We start from the raw sequence: 19826 nt of genomic DNA, 5'->3' as shown, positions 1-19826 counted from the left end.
TTAGAAATCCTTCCCTTCCATTCCATCTCTCCTCTCCCAACAGGATCTTTTGGAGGCACAAAAAAAAAAAAAAAAAAAAAAAAAAAAAAAGCCAAAAAAATAAACGTGCAGCTTTACCTGGTATTGATGATGTCTTCTCAGATTGTCAGCTGCACGTCTCTGAAAAAAGAAAAGAATGGAATACAACAAAATTCATGAGTGTCTGCCTGGTAGTAAAATACAGCACTGCAATACAGCAACTCCATGCAGTCTGTGGTAACTAACAAGCTGAAAGACATTGTTCAGTATCTGTTGACAAAATGGCAATGTTGGACTGAAGACTGTCATTAGCTTTACAGAAGGGAGTATGTTGTCACTAAAAAAGCAAAGTGGATTTACTATATTTCCATTAATGTGCTGCTATTCTGGCATTGATGTGAGTGTGGTGGCAGCCAGTTATCTGCTTGCTGATGACTTTGAAAGTCATAAATCTGATATAGAAGAGCAATGTGATTGTGTAACACACTTGCACAGACAGAAGGAATTGAGAAGAGGTTGGCATACAAGTGGTGGTATCTATGGCTATCTCCTCATGTCTCATTTAAGACAGAGCCATCCAAAGCCTACAATATAAAACCATTTTAAAGAGAAAATTCCCTGCTTAGATTTTTGTTAAAAGGACTCTTGATAGACAGGGAAACACAGAAGACAGCAGTTCAGCTATGAGATGCAGAGTTCGTTGTTGATAAGGAGGGAGAGTAAGAAGTGTAGTGACTATGATCAAGAACAGCAAAAAGAAGATTGGCAGGATGAAAGTAAAGCATAGGCTTCAAGAAAATGTTGCATTTGCATACACTGCTGTATCTATGAGATGTCCAGAAAAAGGTGGTGGAAAAAAAAAAAAAAGCCTTGAATTACTGTTGTCCTCAACATACTGAGTCACATCTCTCTTTATTCTCTACCTTAATTATCCTCAACTGGTGAAAGAGGGTTTTATATTTTTCACTTGGATTCTTCTATCTGCTGCTGATTAGAAAAGTACGAGTCTGACCACTGAGTGTATTTCTACAAAATAGAACACTTAGAAAGTCTTAAAACAGGATAGAATGATATTCAAGAGACTCATTAAAATTAATCTCTGTTGCATGATAAGCCAAGTACGATAAAGTATTTTGTCACCTTTTTTTGCTTGCAACTGATTAGCAATTTATTTATGATTACGCTTTCCCATTTTGGGAACAGATTTCTGCTTTACGGTTGATTTTGTTTTGTAATTAACTTGAGGGTTGCAGTACCTGTGTGCTCATCAATAGAAAATAAAAAGGGGAAAATCACAATTTACTAATTGTTCTGTATATATACCATGAGATAGGCTTTATTCATAGGTTTCTTGCCTTCAAGATTTTTTCAAATGATCATAGAATCATAGAATGGCCTGGGTTTAAAAGCACCACAACGATCTAATTTCAATCCCCCTGCTATGTGCAGGGTCACCAACCACCAGACCAGGCTCCCCAGAGCCACTTCCAGCCTGGCCATGAATGCATCCAGGGATGGTGCATCCACAGCCTCCTTGGCAACCTGAAGTGATGTTTCTGCATCTTATGTCATATTCATAGGTGAGATGGAAATTCCTCATATGAGTATTTACAGAAAGAGAGATGGGAATTCCTGTCCATCATCACGGCTGAAGGGACAATGTAGTCATGGGAAGGACAATACCCTCCCATCATCTACACCACTAGCCAGGTTTATTTTTCTGGCTTTTCTCTGCTGACCACACGATGGAGATATTTCATTCCTGCTGAGAGAATGCCAGGGGAGTCTGAGGCATTATGAGAACTCTCAACAAAAGCTCTGACTCACAGGCAGAAGGAAAAACACTTTAAGGTGTATGTGATACACACTTCGGTTCAGGTAAAGCTAATAACTCCTATAAATAAAACAAATGCTAGCTCTTTTCTTGTAAACTGCTTTCTGTAGTTGCTGTGTTCTCTGCTTTGTTTTACAGTGAAGTGTGAAATAAAGGCATAGATTTAACTCTGTACCTGTAGCAAGAAATACCTAAATCTGATTTATCCTTTTTAAAAAACAATTCTGAAACTCCCAGAAACAAAGGCTATGGCTTTTCCAGTCTATGCCATGACAGAAAGTACAATTTGGAATGAGTATACAAACAAATGTATTTAAGTAATAATATGTCCAGAACGGTTGTACTCTCCTTAACAATAGTTTTCAATCAATAGCTCTGAGAAGCTGAAAGAGAATGCAATTAATGATGCATTGTATATACATACTGCAAACGTAAATATGCAGACACATAGCCTATCCAAGTTATTAACCCCATCAGTTCTCTAACTCCAGTTTACATGTTCAGATTCTGATTCAGATTCAGTTCATAATCTCCTTTTGCATCCTTCTTACAGTGCAATGAATCTTTATTTAAACACATCTGAAGATCAAGATACTACACATAAAATGACATTACCAATTATCTCTTCCTTATTTAGTTTTCAGCCAGCTTTTCTCTACCTGGCCTAACTTGTGGTTGTTCAAAATTTGTTTCAAGGAATTGCTGTGCTGTGTGCACGAAGTACTGAACACTATGACTGACAAAGGAATAAAAATTAAATCTGACTGAAAAATAGCAACATGGGAAGAAATAGTCTTGTGATGTCAATATCGTATGAGACTGTGTTACTGCAGTATTTCATCACTTTCCAATGGGTGGCACCAATACGCTGCAAGAAGTCTTAGCGGTTTTACTGGCACTGAAAACTATTTTGGTCTTCCTGTTTGTGCCATTCTGAGTAATTTGTATTTTCTGGAAGAAAAAATATCTCTAACAATAAAAAAATGCCACAGTTTATATTACTTCCTTGGAAGTTATTTATCAAAAATATATTTTTTACAAAGTATGAATTCAAATTCCTTTGACCTCTTTTCTTTGTGACAAATGCCCAGATAATCTGATGATTGTATGATGGGTTATATTCCCATATTTGGAATGGAAGCATTTTACGACAGAGACAAGAACTTATCTGTGTTGACAGAAAGACTTTCCTGTGAAATGGTCCTTGATTATACAACAAACATGCTCCAGATTATTGATTTCCATTCCATGTGGAGGGTGCTATTTCTTCTCTTAGTTTTCAGCAACAAACATTTCAGGGAAAGTTCAAAACAGTGTATTGACTCAGAATTTGCATCATTTCCATTTGGAGAAAGAAAGATAAGAGAATAAGAAAGAAGATTTTCTCTGACAAATACTAATCATTATCATGTAGATTGCTTGAAAAAGTAGCTAGGAAAAAAAAAAAAGCTGTTTATCTAAACATCAGGTGCACAAGAAATACTGAAGATATGCTTGGTAAATCCTTTCCATTATATCCCCTGGAATACTTAAAATTATAGATAAAACACTTTTTGGTGACTGACCAGAAACAAATTGGAATGGAATTTGAGGAAAATAACACTACTTACTTCAGTATAATCTTGGGGATTCTTTACTTACATCTCTTCTATTCTAAAATAACAGTAGATTTCAGATGATTAACAAGAGTAGCCTTGAGACACCCAAAGCTCATAGGAAGTCAGGAGTACTTCAGCCTGATCAATAGAATTGCATTACTAAACTGGCTCTTGCTAAGGTGAGCTGACAAAGTTAACAGAAATACTATAAATACTATAAAGGGAGGTACACATTGTTATTTCAGAGTTTTAAGTGTAGGAGATACTTTGCGATAATAGATAAAGAGAATGCTGCGTACCTGGGATATGTCAAAACGACAGAAAATAACAATGTGCTGTAATCTGAAAAGGTAGATCTCTGATTAATAGCGGTGATGAAGTGCTTATAAACGACATGTGAACATACCGGCCTTCCTGTACCAAAGAAGCCAGCTGTAGCTGTCATTAAAATGTGCCACCGGCATGGTTGGACAGCCTTTGAGAAAGGCGATGTCCCATGGAAAAACTTCCTTGATCCCATCACCCACCTCTTCAGCAGCTTAGTACGACAAAGGATTCCAGAAACACAGAACAGACAGTCAAAGAGATTCAAATTAATCATCTCTCTTCAGAAGCTCCTCGCTTCCTTGCAGACTCTCTTCTTTCATGTAATATCTTTGTTGTAACAAGCACTGTAAATGGTCCTCCCAAGCAATCATGCCATTGTTATCTAGTTATCATAATTATCAGATTATTTGGGGTTGGATATTAGGAAAATTTTATTCTCTGGAAGAGGGTGAGGCACTGGAGTGGGCTGCCCAGGGAGATAGCTGAGTCACTGTCCCTGGAGGTGTCCAAGAAACGTTTATGTGTTGTAATGAGGGACATGATTTAGTGGGAAAATACTGGTGGTAGGTGGATAGTTGGACTGGATGATCTTGGAGGTATCTTTTCCAATTTTGGTGATTCTGTGATTCAATGATTCGATCTCCACTGACATTTCTTTCTTTGTAGGAGCCACATAAATCCTTTCTTTGTGTACCTGCTGTAAATTCTCCTGACCCTGAATCCTTTCTCTATGAGTTCTACTTGTGTATAATCTTTTAAATTTTTTATATATATAAATCACACATTATATCTATAATCCAACATAAATCTATATGTATGTATTCTTTATATATTCTTATACATATATATCTATAGATACATACACACACAGAGTGGATTGTTGGTTACACGTTTATACATCCTGGTTCACTCCTGATTCATGACTCCTGGCTTTTTGGTGCTGTTTTCTTTAATGCGTTATTTTATACCCAATCCTTGAAAACTGATGTCTTTAAGAAGACAGCTATATTCTGTCCATAATTTGTTTTGCACTCTCTAGCACTAACTCAGCCTTTGGATTCCCATTAATGTTATTCCTACTGGTAAACACTGCAGTACATCACGGCTTTCTAATAGCAAACATTATTTAGAGCCTTGAAAACTGATTATTTAGAGGTTTCACAAAAAAAAAAAATGTTTTGAAATCAGAGTTCCACATCACAGACAACCTGGTATCCATCTAGCTGACCTAAGAAAAATGAGCCTTACAGGAGTCTATAGGGTTTTTTTTTCCTACTATCAGTCATAGGAAAGATACCAGAGTTCGTAATACAGGACTCAGATAAGACAAGTAGGTCCCAGCAAAGCTTATCTTGTAGATCTGAGGCAGAGATTCCAGTGAGTTGAAGTCAGAGAGCTGTCACTTAAGCTCAGACAAAAGGCTGAGATAACTTTTCGCTTCCATTTGTTTGTAAGGTCACAGTGTTTCTACACTTAATCTGCGATGGTGTTCACTGGGACAACTGGAAAAATTCTGGGAACCCAAGGCTGAGCTGCGGGTGAAGTGAATAAGTTTTTCACTATCTGAAAACAGGAGAAACTCTGAGCTCATGATGGTGTGCTCATTTTTTTCCTCCAATGATTTAACCTCTTTATTGGGAAAATAATTGTGTCTGCAATACTATCTATCTGAACTGTGTGTAGACCTGAGTGAACAGCGGCTCTCATGCTCTTGTATCTACAGACAGATTTTCCCTATGCAGAAATCACAGGGCATAGTGCAAACTCAATTTTTAGTTCATTTTGCAGCTTGAATGTATAAGTGGGCTTAAAAATGCAAAATGTTCCTAAATCAGACAGCCATGTGGAATCCTGTTATACCTGAGGAGGTAACTGAATTTTGTAGTTTTATGAGATGCTCCGAATCTGTCTGGTTAACCAAGGCCACTCACTTCTTCCAGGCAGCTGGAATTCTTGTTAATTGGTGGCTCAGCTAGTGAAAACTCCTTCAGAAGGGTTTCAGATACACTTGCAGCCAAGTGCCTATTCTGTAGTGAGGACTAGTGGTGGATATAGCACTGTTGTCTCACAGAGCTTCATGATTTCCACTTTTGCTCCTCAAACCATGTGTTTTTTTGTTTGTTTATAGAAAAGAAAAAAGAAAACACACACACAAATAAATCCTTATATCTCTCCCTCCCCCATCTCCTTTGCTTCCAATTAGTTCAGTTATTAGCAGTTCAAATCACAGGGAAAACCAGATTCACCTCCTTCTCTTCTGTTTTCCCAAGGGACCACCTTTTCCTCCGGTGTATTCAGTACTTTGGGATGGGAATAAGTGCTGCTCTGCTTGGCAAAAGTAGTTGAATACCCACTGGAGAATGGAAGTGAATTTGGGTCTCCCATAGCCCAAGCTATTTGCTATTCTTAGCATGCACTCCAATCAGAAATTCTGTCCTGAAGCTGAAAAGTCTTTCCCAACAAAAGATTCTTTGAAGCTGGTATACACTCATTAAAAAAAAATAAAAAAAATCCATGGTTTTAAATGCAGAAAAATTCCCAATCAGCTTTGTATATACATTCCTTATCCACTGACCCTTTGCTGCAGCAGTTTTCCAAAACCTAACTGCTCTATCTATTTGTTATTTAGGCATCCCAGCAGGAGGCAGTTGCTGGAATCTGGTGGTCTGTCTGAACCCCCAGTCTCACCATGTAGGGCTGAGAGCATCCTGCCTCTTTCTTCCTCCTTCTAGACAGCCAGGAATTAATTTACTTCCAGAGCTGCAAGTTGAGAGGGAAACAAAGGAAAAAGAATCCGGGATGGAAAGTCTGACAGAGAATGTTGTCCTGAAGGCTTTGATGGGATGGATAAGATATTCTGGATCTGTCCCAGTGAGTCGGGGGTATTGTGATAACCAACTGTAGATCCTCAGCTGCTATGAACTGGCATTTCTCCATTGATTTAATATCACTCTATCAGTTGACATTAGCTAATCATCCCTACTGAATGCTTAACAAATGCCTAGAAGAGTTGCCCACTCTCCCCCTACACAAGTAAAACAATCTCTCTATTTCTAACAAAAAATCACACATTTTCCTCCACTTTAAATTCTTTTCTTTGCTAGCTTACACAAAGATGCTCTGTTCTCATTTTTTCACCATTCATTCTCAATTGTCTTTTATTTTTACTTTTATTTCTACCTGAATCACTACTTATTTTTCTATGCTGCTTTTCTAATAATAATATGAAGGATTTTTTTTTAGTACTTCTTTCTTACAGCCTACTGTTAGTTTGTTTCAGTATCATACTCATGCTTACAATCTTCTTTTTCTGGCTCTTACATACCTACAAGCATGACAGTGAAGCGAAGCACACTTCCTTTTCAGAATGCCAGCAAGATATTGCAATAAGCTTGATTAGAAGCTTTTCACAAAGAGTACAAAGAGAATCTATTCATCAGTTTAGGAAATGTGATTTAGTTTTATGTGTTGTACTGCCTCCTTATCATGCATCTGTGCATCTCTATGAACTTGTTCCATGAGGTGTACCTAGTGATAAAACTGAATGCCAGGATATGACAGGAGAATAGACAGGAAAAAAAAATGGGCTTAGTACTCACTTTGTCAAGAAACTAGTAACAAAACCACAGAAAGAAAAAAAAGAAGCTTGTAGAGTAATGGTCCAGCAAATAATTAAACCACACTCTTAGCTTCTTTGGTGTATTGCAACTAGGGTTAATAGCATGAGGACTACAGTCCTGTCTTCTTCCTCTTACATGACACTCATATACTCTCACTTTGCTACTTGAGCTCCCTATAGTGAAAACACTTATACACACCAAAAACTTATAATGAAAAAGCCATCATCCACATTTGACTCACAATAAATTAATTTGTTTATTTATTTATGCTAGCATTGCCTACTGAGGACTAGTTAATCATGCACTGACTTGATTTTTTTATTCAACATGTAGAAAATATTCCTAGAGAGATTTCTTTGCTGACTGAAAGGTCTCAAATGGATAAAGTTAGGAGAGAATTTACAATTCATTTACAATTTACAATACATTTGAATTTACAGAATTCAAATTTACATTATACATTGCAGCTAACAGGGAAAGACTGTGATTTAGATATTACACAGATATCTACTGAATCCAAATGCAGAACTGCTGCAGTTTAACCCAGCAGTCAACTCAGCATCATGCAGACAGCCATTCACTCATTCCCTGCTCCCAGTGAGACGAGAATCAGAAAAAAAAAAAAAAAAAAAAGAGTAGAACTCATGGAACCAGGCAAGAAAAGAAGGGGAAAAATAATAGTGATTATAATTATCTCTATATGTATAGAGATGCATTTACAAACAAATGGTGCACAATGGAATTTCTTGCTACCCACTGACCAATGCCCAACCAGCCCTCAAATAGCAGCCCCTCAGCCAGCTCCCCCAGTTTTACTGTGCATCATCACCAATCATATGATATGGAATCTCCCTATGGCCAATTTAGATCAGCTCTCCTGGCTTTGTTCTCCACCAGCCTCATGCGCGCCCCAAGCCTGGGCAGCACTGCAGCCCTGCACTGTCACGGCAGCACCAGAAGCCTAAAATGTCTTTGGCTCTGTAAGTACTGCTCTTCAACAACTAAAGCAGAGGTGTATTATATACATTATTTTTCTCCTAAAGCCAAGACACAACAAATCATCATGAAGGAAATTAACTCTATCCTAGCTGAAACCTTCGTGCGTCTTTCTCCTCTTTTTCTTTCTTTTTTTTTCCCCGTAGACATTTCTACTTCTAATGAGCGCTAATAGAACAGGATAGTAATATGATTTTGAAATAACTTGTAAATTCAAGTAAGCAATTCCCCAGTAAGTGGCTATATTTCAAAATGTTTTCTTTAATGGAAACTGCTGTTGGTAAGAATGCTTTTATGGTAAACTCATTTCAATTCACGTAGAGAGACAAAGAGATACAAAGAATATGCCATGGTAGTTTATACACAGTTCTGTAGTTTATGATATGTCAATGGTACTTGCATCGTGATACTTGGAGCATCATCTAGAACTCTGAGACTGATAGACAAATGTTCCTTGATGTTTGTATTGCTTTTAATCTTTCTTGAACTATCTTTAGATGAAGCATCATCATGGTTCATACTGCTGTGCAGAAATCCAATGATGCTTTCTCTTTAATCAAATACATTGACTTGAATCTTAAAAAAAATAGCACCATAATTCTCTGTGAGAATTATTATGTAATTCCTATCCACAGTATATTTTAGAGGCCTTTATTTTCTGACAAGGCTGAGAAATACTTTACTGTATAGAAAAGAGGAAGACTAAAAGCAGAGTAGGACATAAGACTTACCCCTATTGTTCCAAAACTTTCAGGTTTTCTTCTAATTTTTTTCTTGCACAGGTGTCTCCATAACCACCTAATCAGATACCAGAGGGACTTCGGGCTTGGAATGACATTGAAAGGAGTGGGTAGAGTCCCTCCCTCTTCAAAGTAACTCATCCAGAGTTTTGTCCGAGCAAACTTCCACTCAATGTCTGCATGATCCTGTGCAGAAGAAACACAACAGAAGCACACATGTTGCTCTAACAAAGAAGGTAAAACAAACCTCAGAAAAGCTGAACCTAAAGTTAGAACAATCCCGGAACTCTAATGAATTTTCTTGTCCCTTCTTCTGAAAGAAGGTCTTTAAAACGAAAAAAAGAAAACCTAAGCTGATTTACTCCAGTAAAGAGATATTTGATACATGCAGTATATATCTGCTTTCAACCTTTCTTGCTTAGCTGCAGGCTTTTAAATAATTAACAATCACTCAAACAAGAAAGGATAATTACAAGCAGAAAAAATGCTACATTTCTGATAGAGATGTTTTGTTATAATAGCAGCTCATCGTTATTCCACATAGATCATTCTAATTACTCTGCTGTGTAGCAGCTTCAACAAGTCTGCAAGCCTCACACACTCTCTCAGCTGCCAGTCCCAGAAATTCACAAATAGATTATCCACAAATGATGAGGCTGCTTCAATCTGTTGAGTTGTATATCCTTCTTTTTCTCCTACTTCAAAACTAAATATTTGGAATTGGTTGTTGGTGTTTTGATTTTTAGTTTGAAATTTTATTTCTTTTGGATATTATATAATATTGCGTAATGAAAAAAATAATCAAAACCCAGGGTTTGAAAAAGTTGCAAAATCTTAGCAGCAGAACAAGAAATGTAAAGTAATAATATTTGAATTGGACAACAGACACAGAGACCAAGAACTTCAACCACTGATAAAACCCAAACTTTAATATTTAGCCATTTATACTTACAATCAAAACAGTTATTAAGACATTCCTGGAGAAAAGTATTCTGCCTGCAGTATGTGCTTTTGTGAATGTTAGTATGCCATGGCGTTGTGTATAACAATATACTAACTCTATAACTACTACAACAGCTGTTAAGCACATATAGTCTTTTCTTTTGAGGAAAACTTCAGGGGGAAAAAAAAAAAAAAGAAACGTTTAAAAGACTTAAGAATCTGAGGCGTTCTTCTATTTGTTTGCTTTCTGCATTACTATGTTTGAATTATCATACAATGAATCAGCCTTGAATTTCATTAGTCTCATTAATAATCAGCTGAGAATTAAAAATAAGCCAACAGTTCTGATAAGAATAAACACAGTTTTCATGAAACGAGAAAAAATACACTGCTTAATGAGGAGTCCTGACCTTTTGTTTCACTTGTTAATGAGTCCAAAATTGTATGTGAAATTCAAGCAATTAATTTCTATTCACTGTATATTTGTGTTGTACAAGAATCCAACAATAACAATGTTATAAAGGTTAATCAACATGTGAAATATGAAGTAGGGACTGCACGATCTGTGAGAGTCTCTTTCTTGAGACAAGCCCTGCACAGTGTAGTTTGGGCAGTGCTGAAGCCTGTGCTGGCAGCTCCAAGGCACCCTTCTCCACCCACTAGTTGGCTTCTGCAGTAGGGTCACCTCTTTCCCATTCTGAGTTTTGGGAAAATTCACCCCTGTTCCACTCCAGTTGTGGTCAAATTTCTGTGCCCTTCCTCAAAAGCACAAAATAATTAGAACAAATCTATATTCTATACTTAAATAGATTTACTGACAGAAAAAAAAGTGGGTTGCAGGAACAGAAAGACAGTATATGTTATAAATAAACAACTTACAGCAATCAGCTGGTAAGAATTATTCATCATGGCTATTAGCATATTGAGTAGAACAACCAGAGAGATTACATTATAGGTACCAAACATGGTGGCCCCAACAAATTCAGTAAATTCATGCTTTGGTTGCACATTGGTCACATATAGATTGATGAGTCCAAATATAGACCAGAATAATGACTGCAGTGTTTCAAATAATCTGAAAGACAAAGCCCAAGAGGAGAAGCTGATTAATACTAACGCATATACTTTTCAGATTATTCAGTTTTTCCCAAGACACACAAAGTCCTTCACTTGATTAAGGTAGATGGTGCTTATTACAATAAAGGCAATATATATAGAATACCGTTCTGGAGAAAGATTACCTAAATGTTTCAGATCTGAACCGATAGATATCCAAAACAGCAATAAATAAGTAAGCCTGTTCAAACCTCCAAAGGATATATTTTAGAGATATTATTTTGGACATCTGTCTTTGAAGAATTTTGTCTCTGTGCCTTGAATTTAGAGAATAGAACAAAGATCCAAAAGTAACTCACTGACTGTGTTTTAGCAACATGTTAACGTAATCATGGTATGCTTGTATTTGTTTGATGATATCAATTTATGCCATTTTTACTTGTTGAGAACCACTAAGACAAAAAGTGAAGTATAGTTACAAGGGCATTTATATCTTTAGCATATATTTGTTTTTTTTTAAAGAATACAGACATTAAAAAGACAAACATGCCGCTCTCAAATTACATGTACTTTTGCAACTAATTGAGATGATACTGGATTAGTTTAGGGCAGCAGATAGGAAGCTAAATGACAATATCGAATAACACTGTTTCCTCCCATAATCAGCTCTGAAAACCTCCCCTGTGTTTTTCTATTCAGACAACATACCTGTGTCCACTCAAAAGTTGGAGTTTAGACCTGTATAAGATGTTACTAATATGCAAGATTACAAATATGCTGTGCCTGAGCAGTTAATCGATTAAGATGAAATAAAAGGTGTTATTTAAAATATGTATATTTGAGAAGGATGCCACTGATACTAAATATTTTTTAAAAGCAGCCTAAATATGATTCATAGAAGATAACAGGGAATTTTTTATTGTAGGGGTTCAATCTAGATGGGAAATGAGATAGAGAGTATTCGTTTGATAGGTTTAGGTGCTATGAATGAATTAAAGAACAGAGAAAAGTAAAATTGATTTTTAAGTGAAAGACAAAGTAAAAAAATGTTAAAATATAAATTAGAATACAAATTTGAACGTGTAGAATGGACTCTGTATCTGTGGAAGTCTGGAATGGAATGATTTTTTTTTCCTTCCTGAGTTTATCACAATTACAAGGAATCTTTATGTTTTGCAACTCCAGACTTATTTAATGCCCACAAGTAGATATAGAAAAATTACAGAGCAACAGCTGCCTAGATAAGAAAACTCTGACCTGGTGATCCCTGAATTCTAAATATGTACTTTCTAATCTCACATTATCTTCCCCTTCTTCTTTATTTTATCTTTTAATATATCTTGGGTTATATAGACTTCGCTGCAGCATAGGATGAACATTATTATACACTCATATAATGTTAACTGGATTTATTTTTTTTAATTATTATTATTATTTTTATTTATTTATTTATTTATTTATATTCATTTTATTTATTTTTATTCATTTTATTTATTTTTTATTAACTTTAGGAGTGTCTGTCAGGATTCCACTGACCAAAAAGATACCAAAAGAGAACAAAAAGACAGCCTCTTTTCTGTAAGCAACATCTAAGTGAGTAAAATGTTGGGGTGAAGGTACAAATAGATCAGTCACTTACGTTGAAAATGCATTATTCTGCTCCGCACATCGTATCCCTTTGCACTTGGTTTCTTGTGTCTCGTAGTAGAAGTACAGCTGGTTCAATCCATTTGCAAATGCTAGCAGCACAAGGCAGTATATGAAAAGAAATTTCAAAATGTCCAGCAGCATTCTTCCTAGAGATATCTGCAGAGGTCCCAGGTGAGAATTTGCAGTGAATAATGAGATCAAGCGTAAGGAGCTAAAGATGTTTGCAATTGCAAACAGTGCCTCAGCCACCAGTGTTGGATGCCACATGTCCCAGCTCTGCCGTGGAAGCAACCCGCTATACTGAAAACAAGCAGAAGGGAAAAGAAAAATTACTCCTCTGTATATATGAACAAACAGTGTCTGTTTCTGTATGAGCCATCCCATTAATTTGCTGAGAGTACAATAAAAATGAATGTATTTTGGAAGGTGTTATCTGTTTGAGTGTTTTTTTATCTTAGCAAAAACAAAAATGGAGTACTCATTCTACATTTCCATCTTTGGGTCACTCTAAACTTTCTTGTTTTTTACTGCACTTTGCATTTGATTATGACTTTTACAGAAGCAAAATAATTTCTAACAATTCTGTTGAAGTAATAATAACAATAATGAATGAAATTCACAAAAACTTTGAAAAAGTTGGAATAAAATATTTAACCAAGGAATAAATATGTTGCTTAATCACTAACATTTACAAATGATGGAAAAGTGGTTTATTAATGAACCATGGCAAACTGTTTGTGTATCTCATTATCAAAGAGTCTGATCCTTGGAAATGCGATTCTTCACTGTTCCAGCTCTACCAAAACATTTACTGAAGATGAAAGATGTTACTTTCAGCTAGTGCTTAACTACTGTGGCAAACTCATTATTTATTGGGTCTCATTAATCTGCTTTACAAGATGTATCAGAGGACAGAATCTAAGCTACGAAGCCCTCTAAAACTATGCGATAGTATAATGCGAAGCAGATGTAAAGACAGACTATGATACAGGCCGTATATATCTACTCTGGGCCACCCAGACACATCCTTCAGAGATGTTCAGCATGTCTTCAGTGGTAAGGAAAGGTCCTGTCAGCTGTGGCCAGATATAACAGTATAGCCATACATCACATTTCCACTCCATGTTCAGCATCCACAGAACAGGGCTGCTCTTGATCTAAGCGTTTTCCGTCACAGTGTTTGTTGGGGCAGGATCCTATTACCATGCTGGAATTGCTTTTTTCAGCTGGTAGGGCAGCAGAGGCCATACCAGTGCCCAAAAACAATCCCTTGTTTTACAATGCAAGGAGTTAAAAAAATGTCCGCTTCTGCAGAATTGGTGGCATAAGTTTTTCATTTGCTACTAAGCAGAGTGTATCTGACATGGTGATCATTAAGATAATAAATGTAGAGATAAAAACACATTTTCAATTACTTTTCAGAGCTCTTGCCTTGAACAGGAATATGTTTTCCTACTAGATTTTTATGTCGGAGACTGACTCATATAATCAATAACATGAATTTGCATGCATTCTCTAGCAGAGCTGGGAATGGACAGCACTTGGTTCAGTGCTCCGGTTTAGAAAATATTGAAGATAAATCAAACAGGTTTAACACATGACTTGGCATTGTACATCATTTGATATACCATTACAAAATAAATACTCTTCCAAAAACACAAAAGCAACTGTTTTTTTTAGAGCATAACCTCTTCTGTTTATATTTATAAGCCTCAATCATATCAGATGTGTTGCTTAAAATTAGTCATCCTGTACTCCTGTAAAATGAAACGACTTTATCTTTTATCACTATTTATCATGCCGTTATTTATCAGGGAGAGAGCATTTTTAGTGGATGTAACAGTTTAAAGACCTTACACACTGATATACAATTAGAGGCAAAGAGCATAGCCTTTTGAAAAATATGAGATGTACCCATCATTTTTTTTCCTGAATACTGAAAATGAAGCAGATAACTTTGATCTGTCTTAACAGTTTGCTCATCCTGAGCACTCTTTGGTGAATTTTCAACAATCTTTTGTGAATATTACACTATTATATCAGCTGTTGTAAATAATAACCATCCACTTAATCAGTACATCACTCAGAGAGCCTCAAATAGGCAATAAACAGTAAATTTTACTCTAAGAACATCTATCACACAAGAGATCTGAGAAAAAGGAAGGCAGGCAAGAATGCCAGAAGGCCTCCATAGATCAACTAGGAGCTAGTGAACTTACTTATGCACAAAAAGAAGGTCTACAGAAAGTGGAAGTAGGAATGAATTACCTGGGAGGAATACAGAAAAGCAATCTGAGCAGCCAGGGACCAGGTAAAGAAAGATAAAACCCAGAAAGAATTACATCTAGCCAGGGACATTAAGAGGAGCAAGAAGAAATTCTACAGGTATATCAGTGATAAAAGGAAGGACAGGGGACATGCGGGCCCTCTCTGGAAGGAAAATGGAGACCTGGTCACAAGGGATACAGAGAAGGCTGAGGTTCTCAATGACTTCTTTGCCTCAGTCTTCACCGGCAAGGGCTCTAGCCACACCGCCCATGCTGCAGAAAGCAAAGGGAGAAGGAAGATCCACGTGCTGTAAGTGAAGATCAGGTTTGTGACAGTCTAAAGAACCTGAAGGTGCACAAGTCCATGGGATCCAGCAAGATCCATCCACAGCTTCTGATAGAACTGGCAGATGAATTTGTCAAGCCACTATTCATCATAATTAAAAGTTCTGGTGAAATTCCCACTTATTGAAAAAGGGGAAACATAACTTCCATTTTCAAGCAGGGAACAAAAGACTATCCAGGAAACTGCAGGCCAGTCAGTCTCACCTCTGTGCCTGGCAATATCATGGGAAGATTCTCCTGAAGGCCCTAATGAGGCACATGGAAGATAAAGATGAGGTGATTGGTGGTAACCATCTTGGCTTCACCAAGGGCAAGTCATGCCTGACAAACTTGGAGGCCTTTCATCAAGGAGTTACAGTGTCAGTAGATATAGGAATAACAACTGATGTCATCTTCCTGGACTTGTGTAAAGTGTTTGACATTATTTCTCATGATGTCCTGGTTGCAAATTGGAGAAAAATGGATTTGATGGATAAGGAATTGTTGGATGGTCATACTCAGAGAATTGCAATCAGTAGCTCAGTGTCAAAGTGGAGACTTGCTATGAGTGGCATTCCTCAGTGACTGGTGCTGGGACCAGTGTTATTTAATATCTTTGTAGGTGACATAGACAGTGGGATCGAGTGCACCCTCAGCAAGTTTGCAGATGAAACCAAGCTGAGTGCTGCAGTTGAGGGAAGGGATGTCATCCAGAGGAACCTAGGCAGGCTTAAGAAGTGGGCCCATGCTAACCTCATGAAGTTCAACAAGGACAAGTGCAAGGTCCTGCACCTGGGTTGGGGAAATCCCAAGCACAAATACAAGTTGGGCAGAGAATGGCTTGAGAACAGCCCTCAGGAGAAGGATGTGGGAGTGTTGATTGATGAGAGATTCAACATGAGCTGGCAATGTGCTCTTACAGTTCAGAAGGCCAACCGTATCCTGGGTTGCATGAAGAGAAATGTGACCAGCAGGTCAAGGGAGGTGATCCTGCCTCTCTATTCTGCTCTCATGAGATCCCACCTGGAGTACTATGTCCAATTCTGGGTCCCCCAGCATACGGACACAGAGCTGTTGGAGAGGGTCCAGAGGAGGGGATAGATTTAGACTAGATATTAGTAAGAAATTCTTTACTGTGAGTGTGGTGAGGCACTGGAACAGGTTGCACAGTGAAGTTCTGAATGCCCCCTACATAGAAACATTCAAGGCCAGGCAACCTGGCTACTGAGAGGTGTCCCTGCCCATAGCAGGCGGGTTGGAATAGGTGATCTTAAAGGTCTCTTCCAACCCGAACCATTTTATGATTCTGTGATTCTATGATACTCTCACCCTTTGATTCAAAGGAGTTGGTTAAAATGGCTTCTTATGCAGCTTGAGATGCTGCAGTGATTCAAAGAAGATAAGATGCATCAAAAATATTAGCATAGTGATTTGATAAAAGAGAAATACAGAAAAGCTGTATTTTAGAAAAACCTATATTGAAAGATTTAGGAAATGAAAGCAAAAGTTTTGTATCAAAACGTTCTGCTTACATTTGGAATCCTCTCAACCACCACTCAGAGCTGGGGAACCCTGTTGCAGGTGTCTGAAGGAAGTAAGTTACACTTGCATTACTTGGTTCCTCACATCATTGTACATACATTGTTTTGACTGTCTACCAAAACTGAGGCTCTTTAGAAGTACAGGATAGTAATTTGGGTGCAACATTCCATATGCAGTAAAAAAAAATTTGCTGCAGAGCCAAAGATAGTGCTTTATGAACTGTGATGATTATGATTGGCATGCAAGCTCTAATTTGGAGAGCGATGGATGCACATTAACATACCTTCATCTTGGAATCTGATTACCACAAGCACAAACTATCTGGGATTAAATAATTATAATATCTTGTAATTAATATTACTCTAAAGTGAGTAATTGGCCATCTCCAATGCTTTGGAAACATGCATTTTCAGTGAATTACTTGCTTTGCTACCTGGAATGGTGGAATGACTGTTTATGTTCCAGTCACTTTATGATGAGAAAACCTTGTGCATCCACCAACTTTAAATGATATCTCTTCCCACACATTTGAGCCTTTTTCTCTTTCAGGCAACTAGTCAAAATTTCTTTTATTGAGAAGATTTCCAAGAGTTCGCAGTCAGAAACCTTCTGTGATAGGAGGAGGCCGTTGTGCCAGTTCATCACGGCTTTGCTTATCCCTGCCTCTGATCAGCTCACATTTGTACCCTTGTGGATAATCATCAGATGACATAAATAAGAGTTTCCTATGTTGCTCTATACAAATGGCGGGACTGCCATAGGAACAGCTGCAGTTTAGGGACAGTAACCAGATACTTGACGGCTGTTTCCTATTTTCTTCCAGCCAAAAGGATCTTGGCAGTTCAGAGACTGCTTCTGTATATATGGGGTAGATGGTGACAGGGAACTCGAAACAGCAAAAGTACAATGCTGATTAGAGCAGCCAGTAAAAACGGACTTGTTATCTTGGATGTGACAAGATCTTTGAGACAGATGCTAAGAAATGCTTTCGTTTCTTTTCAGCTGTGGTTTTCTTGCATTTGAGGCCATTTGTAATGCAAATATTTCATCTTTAGAACTAATTGCTGTTGTATTATGGATTTACATAGGAAATGTGACATGTTACATGATTTTGCAAAGACTGCTTTACTGGAAGAAATTTCAAGCAGTGCTAGTAAAAAGTCCATGAAATAGGTGAGAAAATGAATATATCCAATACGTGATATTGGATTATGCCATTTAGTTTTAATTTCTAATCAAGTTGCACTTGTGATTTTTTAGATTAAAAAAATAAAATAAAATCTTGTTCTTCAGCATTTTTTCTCCCTAATTTTAAGTAATACTTTCTGTTAGTTTTGCATGGTAGTTAAAATTTTCTTAGGGATAGTTACTTCTTACTGAAAAATAGGCAAAGACTAAATAAAATAAAACTTAAGATTGTACAAACAATATTAAGTATTAGATGTGATTTGCCTTTTTGAAAAATATTATAGTAAAATAACTATTAAGGATTTAAAAAAAAAAAAGAAAAAGAAAAAAAGGAAAAAAAAAAAAAAGTTTTCCTGAGACAAGGAGAAGAAAAAAAATTAGCTGCAGTCTTTTGTTTGCTCTTATTCTGATCTGACTTATTCTCATAGCTGCAGAAGATTCATGAGCAAATTAAGCATCTTTTACATTGTTCAGCCTGAAAACCATCAAGTACAGAAGAAAAGAAGCCTGATTTATTACCTTAAATATTTTGCTGAAATAAATAATAAAAATAAAGTTACCTTTGAAAATGCAACAATTTTCAAAGAGATTGTTGCTAAGTACAAGGAGTTCATTACAAAATCCATGAGGTTCCACCAATCATGAATGTAGTCCTGTAGTCCACCATCCCACATCTGTTTAATTTCACCCCAGATAAAGCCTGTAAATAGAACATAATTCGTTAAGCATGAACACTAAATAAAAACGTCTGCAACTATTCTAGACACTTATCTCACAATAGATTGAGTTTCCTTACGTTAGTTACATAGGGGAGGTGGATGAGTGCTCTAAATTATATATCTAATCAGGTGAAATTTTATTTTTCAATTAATGTTTCTGGAATTAACTTTTCAGGAATAACTAATAATAAAAATAACTTCTTCAATCCCCTTTTCCATCATATCCTAATAAGTATAAAGAAGGTCTCAAAACCAGTCACTACTGCCAACTTTGTCCTCATTATCTACTGCAATAGGGTTCAACTGGAGATTGCAGGAGCCAAGCCAACTCATTAATTTATTTAAATTGAAACAAACACTGTAAGGGATAGAATTTCTATTGTTTGCTGCCAAAGCTGAAGTAAAGTCTGCCTTTCCTATGGGAAAGAACAGTTTCTTACATCAAAAATATTTTGTTGATTCCTTCCCTTGGGGTCTAAAGGAATAGAAACTTTGTTCAGGTTTGCAAAACAGTGGGAAATCTTGCAAGTTGTCTGACACCACCTCAATTCAACAGCTTCAGAAACAACTGTGTGGAGACTCCCAAGTGCTGCAAACTGTAAAATCTCTCTGAAGGGCCTACTCCAAATACTGTATTTACTGAATGGATTCATATTGTCTACATACAAAATGTGATTTATTACATATGTTTGCAAAAGAAGACCTGCTTTGCTCTGCATTATATGGAATGATAAAACACATAAACAGCATTGGGATATTTAGAGGCACACTGCATATTACCAACAGATCTTTTTGTAATGCCAGTAGAGTTTTTACATTTTTTTCTGTTATTATTTGCTTAAAAGAATTTCCTACTTTCGTGCTCACTGAAGAGACAACATTTACAGCAATTAAGGCCAGCCTACAACATATGGATGTTGAGATACAGTTAATTCATCATGGCTTTCCTTCAGCTGCTAATCATATGTTCTTTTAGGAAGTATTGAACAGATTTCATGCAGGATC

At 36.8% G+C, this 19826-nt stretch overlaps 1 protein-coding gene across 4 annotated transcripts in view; it reads right to left on the bottom strand.

Annotated features, from left to right (window-relative positions):
- TRPC4 (transient receptor potential cation channel subfamily C member 4) overlaps positions 1 to 19826 on the bottom strand; it is a 146258-nt gene that overhangs the window by 8359 nt on the left and 118073 nt on the right. For all 4 annotated transcript variants that reach the window (XM_085215968.1, XM_085215970.1, XM_085215969.1 and 1 more), the window contains 5 exons: positions 18663 to 18802; positions 12771 to 13081; positions 10955 to 11150; positions 9125 to 9319; positions 118 to 159 (listed from right to left, as the gene is read on the bottom strand). In XM_085215968.1, the coding sequence (XP_085072094.1) occupies positions 118 to 159; positions 9125 to 9319; positions 10955 to 11150; positions 12771 to 13081; positions 18663 to 18802 (884 nt within the window). The remainder of the gene's footprint in view (positions 1 to 117; positions 160 to 9124; positions 9320 to 10954; positions 11151 to 12770; positions 13082 to 18662; positions 18803 to 19826) is intronic.

This window comes from Meleagris gallopavo, chromosome 1 (genome assembly GCF_905368555.1).
Source record: "Meleagris gallopavo chromosome 1, MGAL_WU_HG_1.1, whole genome shotgun sequence".
Lineage (NCBI taxonomy): Eukaryota > Metazoa > Chordata > Aves > Galliformes > Phasianidae > Meleagris > Meleagris gallopavo.
The sequence above is the reverse complement of the archived record's forward strand: the minus strand, read 5'-3'. Positions and strand labels throughout refer to the sequence as shown.